Here is a 7366-nt window from a genome sequence, read left to right as displayed (position 1 = left end):
CTACCATTGCTCCGCTGCCCCTATTCTCTACTATTATTAATAACTCGCAAAAAGCGATGCTTCATCCTTGCAACATTCTGCTTATAACCACGTGTGCAGGGTCCTTTATTACTGCTTGTCAAACGCCAAATCAGCTGACGATGACAGCTTTCATTTTGAAGTGTAATACTACTTATTTAAGAATACCGAAAACGAGTGTAATTTCATAACATTTACCGACTTTGTCTATTTGAGTAGTATTACAATTTATTGCTCAATCTCAATAATCTCATGAATCTCAATAGTTCAATGTGAGAGAAACCGGTTGATTGAATAATGAGATTAATAAAGAATAACCTTCAATAATTATCCAATTTGTTAGAGTGTTGATACACCCAACTATTTCTTTTATCTAATCAAGCCTGTTGTTTTCATTTTAGTGTTGATCTCAACTGAAGTCAGTCGGTGGTCGGTTGATACAGAGTTCAGTCGTCCGGCATCAAGTTAGGTTATTTCACGTTCCAGAATTTGAACAGTTAATTTCACAATGGCGTACATAGTAGATATGCGTTCGGATACCGTGACAAAGCCTACCAAGGCGATGAAACATGCTATGGTGAATTCTGCTTTGGGAGATGATGTTTTTGGAGAGGACCCAACGGTGAATGCCTTGGAAAGTAAGATAGCGGCTTTGATGGGGAAGCCTGCAGCGTTGTTTGTGCCTTCTGGTACCATGTCCAATTTGATTGCGAGTAAGTTTCATTTAGAAATCACCTGTATTTATTTAATAAGAAAGATAAATAGAGGACATCTTACACAGATCAACCTAGCCTCTAGATAGGTGACGATATAGATACTTATATAGATAAATACATAGAAAACGCTCATTAAAATAAAATAAAATAAAATAAGCCTTTATTGCTGTTTAACACAATAATAATGAAAGTATTAAGTGGGTACCTTTGCACTATGTTTCTTCTATACTACATTATATATTATATATCTAATTTCTTAACTAAGTGAATCGGCATCCGGTTTTCGTTTCTTCCTTTTTACAGCTTGTCTTTCGCCATAGGCCTCCTCTAAACCTTTCCATTTTATCCTGTCTTTTGCAGTTCGTCTCCATGTAGGGCCAGCTAACTTTCTTATGTCGTCTTCCCAACGTTTAAATTGTCCTCCTTCTTTTCTTATCCCGAAAACGCTCATTACTCAAAAACAAATATTTAAGTTTTGTGCAAGCGCTTTGCAAGTTGTTAAATCCACTTGAATGTTACCAATTGTTACTTCGACAAACAAGACTGGCTTGTTAATAAATGTTAGTGTGCTTTGTTGTTGTCATCCTATGGTACCCCATTCATACAGAGGACCTTCGTGAGACGTCGCCATCTGCTCCTGTCCAGTACCTCGTGCTTACTTATACAATTTCAATTTACCCCCCTGTCATGATCCCCCCCCCCCTGCATCCGCCTTTGGGGGCCACTGCGCAGGTGTGTAATAATTAGAGGTATTTTATTAATTTTTTTTTTATTATTTCAGTCATGGTGCATTGCAATAAGCGAGGCGCAGAAGTCATTGTTGGAGACAAGGCACACATTTACAAATATGAACAAGGCAAGTTATTTTCATCTTTCATACAGTTGCCTCAAAACTTATAGCGCTATACGCCATCAACTTGGGCACAATTTTTCTTACACTTGATAAGTAAGCGTATGACCTTTGGCACCTTGGTAGAATTGCTTTGATGGATTCCTATTATATGACCATGTAAAACTGGCAATAAAATCTATCAAAAATAAGATTCTTAGTCGACTTTTATTCTACGCCTTCACACAATACTGTTAACCCTTTATAAGACACCATCAGGTTGTCAGAAATTATGCAAAATTAAACCCTTTCACTTTGAAACAAGTTCAAAATCATGTGGGAAATATATTCCCTCTACCCTATAAAAGCTTAAATGTCTACATAAAAATACAAAGTTCAAAATCATGTGGGAAATATATTTCCTCTACCTTATAAAGGCTCAAATGTCTACGTAAAAATCTATGTCATCATCAGGCGGTGCAGCACACGTCGGCGGCTGCCTGTTATCCACAATGGAGAACAATCCCGACGGCACCTTCGACCTGCAGAAGATGGAGAAGCGAATCCGAGGCACCGACGTACACGAGCCAATCACATCGCTGGTCTGCATTGAGAACACGCACAACGTTTGTGGCGGGAAGGTAAGCTGTTAACCCTTTATATGACACCATCGGATTGCCAGAAATTGTGCAAAATTGAAAATCCTTTTACTTTGAAACAAGTTCAAAATCATGTGGGAAATATATTCCCTCTACTTTATAAAAGCTTATAGTTCGTTTTTTTAGCATTAGAAATAAGGTAAACAATCTTGATGTGTCTTTTTTATTGAAAAACACGTTTTAAAAATAAGTCACGGCAAATATGTAACAATTATGAATCAAATACGATCATTTATATTCTTCTGCTTTCATAAACTAGTAATAGATACTGATTTAAAAAAAGCGTTTTTCAATTAAAAGACATGTCAAGAATGTCAAGATCGCTTATCTTCTTTCTAATGCTAAAAAAAACTAACTATAGCTATATGCCATATAATTTGCGCATGCGTTTGCCTCGGCCCAGGCACGTCTACAGAAAGACTCGGAACCGGTTTTTTCTTCATACGTAAAATACCGGTATTATTACGTTCTTTTTCGTTATTTGGTTTATTATATCATTTTTAATGGGTCAATCTAAGGGGTCATCCATTAATTACGTCACACGTTTAGGGGGAGGGAGGGGGTCAAGAAAATGTGACATATTGTGACATGGGGGAGGGGGGAGACACAAACTTTGTGACGTCACTTTAACTTCATCAGTAACCGAAAATTTATTTTAATTATTTAGTTCGCTGTACATTTAAATAACAAGTTTTTAAAACGAAAATAGTTTTTAATCGTTTAATTTTCTTTCCTAGGCAGTTTTGGGTTATAAAATTACTAATATTTATATCGTCAAAAATATTTTGATAAAATATTAATAATACTTAGGTACTTACTTAATTCGATTTGGCGATTTCGTAGAAAAAATGTGACATCACACTAGGGGGGGAGGGGTTTGCCAAATGTGACCAAGTGTGACAAGGGGGGGGGGAGGGGTCAAAAAACCTAGAAATTGGTGTGACGTAATTAATGGATGACCCCTAATAATACGAAGTAGTTTCCTAAATACATGATTCAATCCTACGAAAAGAGTATAAAATAATTAAAAATATTTAGGGATTAAAAAGAGTGGGAAGCGGGGTAGATAGGCACAAGGGGCAGTTTTGAACACCCACACTAATTCCTTAACTAAAAACTTATGTTCACCTTTTGCAACACTAAAACGTGGCTTTGTATGTGTGAGTGAGGTACGAGCTTCGGCACATCTCTCCTGACAGCCGTTGCCGCTTGGTGCGTGAAAACGTGTTTCCGCGGTCGCATAGTAAATAAATTATGATTTTTTTATCGAGTTGTGGTGCGAAATTTTAGACTTTACCGGATGAACATTATAATGAGCACTTAGTACGTTTATTCAGTAATAGGGTTAGCTTATTATTTTAAAGTAATACTTAATAGTATATTTTAATAAATTATTTTTAATTTTTTTGACCATTGGGGTACTTTGGTGCAATAAAGATTGGGGCAGTTTTGAACATATCAAAGTGCCCCTCTAGTGTATCTAAGTGCCCCTGCCAGTTTTTGTTGTGATTTTTTTTACTGTATAGTCGTTTTTTTTACGTACAAAGAGAAAGAAAATTAACAAAGAAAAGTTAAAACAACCAAAGTAGCTTTTTGTCAAAATCTGACACTGAATTCATTAAAAGTTGTTTTTTGTAGTGTTAATGCACCTGCTGCTTAATAACTGTAGTATGTTCTAATAGCACCGCACTTAATAGACGTTTTATAATGTTTAAAAAGTTTACTACTGGTCAGCTAACTGAGTTGATCTGTAAAGTGTGCTCTGGGGGGCAGTTTGAAACACTTACCGGGCACTTTGATTCACGTGCCAAAGTACCCCAAAATGATGTATCAAAGTGTCCCATGTAATGTATCAAAGTGCCCTGCAGGTGGGGCACAATTGAACAAATCCCATTTTTTGTTAAAATCCATATATCTCTTTTACTGGCCATAAATTTAACAAAAAATGATACACTTTTTATATCTTAGTAAATTTGTCATCTAGTAAGTACAAAAAAAATGTATTTTGAGTTCATTTTGGGGCCTAAAATCGATTTCAAAAAAAGGTGTACCAAGCTGCCCCGCTTCCCCCTATGCGCGGCAATTACCTCGCTCTTTCCGTAGATCCAAGAGCGATGAAAAGGGGTCAATTAGTTCAGAATTTTCAGTCAAAATGATTAAAATATCTTTGCCTTTGAGTTGCAATTAGGGATTGCAATTGCTGGATCCAGCTTCCAGCAATCCAGCTGGATCCAGCGCTTTTTTCGGTCTGCTGGATCCAGCAGGCAGCGCTGGATCCAGCGCTGCGGATCCGCAATAAAAAAATCATCAAAAAACTACACACGCAACTTTGCAAAAACTTATAAAAACCGTTGGTTTAAGCGTTCCAGCGCTTAGCCCATCCCAAATCTACTACTAGTGTATGTAAATTTGCTTATAGGCTATACTCGCCCGAATATATGTAGATGATTTCTTAAAGTTTACTGTTGCGTGCCATCTGCACGTCTGCATTATTGACAATACCGTCGTATTATTATGCAATATGCCGTTAGCCAACATTTTTTAATCCCATACAACCATTTCCAGTCGCCGTTACGACGCGGTGTAGACACATCTTGTGTCGACACCGTCTGTTTCGGTCACAATTCCAGTCGCAGAGTCGTCGCCGTGTCGACACAGTTACCAGAAATGGGGAAGGGTCGACACATGACACAAAGTGACATAAAGTGTGGTCGCCGTGTGCACACATTGTTACTAGTTTGCGACTACTTTATGCCAAAATCATTCGTTCATTCGTTCATTTTGTTCCTGTCAAATGGAAACTGTCAGATGGAAAAATAGTTAAATAAAAATAAGTGACATTAATACGCCATCTCTAAAACGGATTACAAGACGTAATTATATATTGTTTGCATTTATATTACAATAGGACTTAAATTATTATGGGGAATTAAACTGCTCGAGTGATTTGATAAACTAAGTGTAATATAATCAACGCGCCACCACATTGTTTTAGTTTAGCCGGAAATGAAATTGTTTACTTCTCAGTGCTTGTGTTCATAAATATATTATTTGATGCATTTTTAGTACTTCGATGCGTATACTATACTTAGATAACAGAAATAACGCTTTACATACTACGAAACTTGTTAATTATGATGTATAAATATGGTTTAAGGCTGAGAAATATTGCAGTCACAAAGTAGTCGCAAATGTTTCGACTTTGTGTCGACTCTGTGTAGACACATGACACGCGCTGTCAAAAGTAATAACAAAGTTACTCGATTTGCAAAATGGCTCCTTGTGTTCATTTGTTTTCAGATATTCTCAAAGTGTAAAAATGACGTGGTCAGAGATGGGACTTAATAGATTAACTGTTTATTCGACTAAGGCCCACTTGCACCGTCCCACTAACCCCAGTATCAAATTGTACTGGTAACCATGGTAACTCCAGGTTTAACCAGTTAACCCCGGGTTAGTGGAATGGTGCAAGTGGCGCTAATTAATGGAATAAAAAAAGTTAATCCTCAAATTTTAATCACGATTAGGTTAGTCGACCTAACATAGGTTGGAAGTTGACAGGGGGCCATTTTTGTACGTAAAAATAATAGAATTTCTTGCAGATGGTAGCCAAACACTTTGTCATAAAAGTCGAGATGGGTGTCGATTTATAGGTTTTAGGGAGTGCCGATTTCGAAAATGATGACCATTAATTTTGGAATCCAAAATGGCGGCCATGCACTGTGTCATAAAAGTCGTCATGGATGTCGTTTTATACGTTTTAGGGGGCCCCAATTTTGAAAATGATGACCATTTTGGAATCCAAAATGGCGGCCATGCACTATGCCATAAAAGTCGTCATGGGTGTCGTTTTATAGGTTTTAGGAGGCGCAGATTTCAAAAATGATGACCATTTTGGATTCCAAGATGGCGGCCATGCGCTATGTCATAAAAGTCGTCATGGATGTCGTTTTATAAGTTTTAGGGGGCCCCGATTTAGAAAATGATGACCATTTTGAAATCCAAAATGGCGGCCATGCACTATGTCATAAAAGTCGTCATGGGTGTCGTTTTATAGGTTTTAAGGGGCGCAGATTTCGAAAACGATGACCATTTTGGATTCTAAAGATGGCGGCCATGCACTATGTCATAAAAGTCGTCATGGATGTCGTTTTATAGGTTTTAGGGGGCCCCGCTTTCGAAAATGATGACCATTTTGGAATCCAGAATGGCGGCCATGCACTATGTCATAAAAGTCGTCATGGGTGTCGTTTTATAGGTTTTGGGGGGCGGAGATTTCGAAAATGATAACCATTTTCGATTCCAAAATGGCGGGCATGCACTATGTCATAAAAGTCGTCATGGATGTCGTTTTATGGGTTTTAGGGGGCCCCGATTTAGAAAATGATGACCATTTTGAAATCCAAAATCGCGGCCATGCACTATGTCATAAAAGTCGTCATGGGTGTCGTTTTATAGGTTTTGGGGGGCGCAGATTTCGAAAACGATAACCATTTTCGATTCCAAAATGGCGGCCATGCACTATGTCATAAAAGTCGTCATGGATGTCGTTTTATAGGTTTTGGGGGGCGCAGATTTACAAAATGATGACCATTTTGGATTCCAAAATGGTGGCCATGCACTATGTCATAAAAGTCGTCATGGGTGTCGTTTTATAGGTTTTAGGGGGCGCAGATTTCGAAAACGATGACCATTTTGGATTCCAAGATAGCGGCCATGCACTATGTCATAAAAGTCGTCATGGGTGTCGTTTTATAGGTTTTAGGGGGCGCAGATTTCGAAAACAATGACCATTTTGGATTCCAAGATGGCGGCCATGCACTATGTCATAAAAGTCGTCATGGATGTCGTTTTATAGGTTTTAGGGGACGCAGATTTCGAAAATGATGGCCATTTTGGAATCCAAAATGGCGGCCATGCACTATGTCATAAAAGTTGTCATGGGTGTCGTTTTATAGGTTTTAGGGGGCCCTGATTTCGAAAATGATGACCATTTTGGAATCCAAAATGGCGGCCATGCACTATGTTAAAAGTCGACATGGATGTCGTTTTGTTGGTCATGGTCATCATTTTCGAAATCTGCTCTTCCTAACACCTATAAATCAACATCTATGACGGCTTATATGACAAAGTGCACGGCAGAC

The 7366-nt window shown here is 38.1% G+C and overlaps 1 protein-coding gene across 1 annotated transcript in view; it reads left to right on the top strand.

The window, feature by feature from the left end:
* The first annotated feature begins 275 nt into the window (after positions 1-275).
* Positions 276-7366, top strand: part of LOC134667179 (uncharacterized) — a 36454-nt gene continuing 29363 nt past the window's right edge. Inside the window, exons 1-3 of the mRNA XM_063524497.1 lie at positions 276-731; positions 1516-1590; positions 2038-2204. Coding sequence (XP_063380567.1) covers positions 527-731; positions 1516-1590; positions 2038-2204 — 447 coding nt within the window. The 5' untranslated portion in view covers positions 276-526. The remainder of the gene's footprint in view (positions 732-1515; positions 1591-2037; positions 2205-7366) is intronic.

The sequence above is a fragment of the Cydia fagiglandana genome, chromosome 9 (assembly GCF_963556715.1).
Source record: "Cydia fagiglandana chromosome 9, ilCydFagi1.1, whole genome shotgun sequence".
NCBI classification, from domain to species: domain Eukaryota; kingdom Metazoa; phylum Arthropoda; class Insecta; order Lepidoptera; family Tortricidae; genus Cydia; species Cydia fagiglandana.
This window is presented reverse-complemented; position numbering and strand designations above follow the sequence as displayed.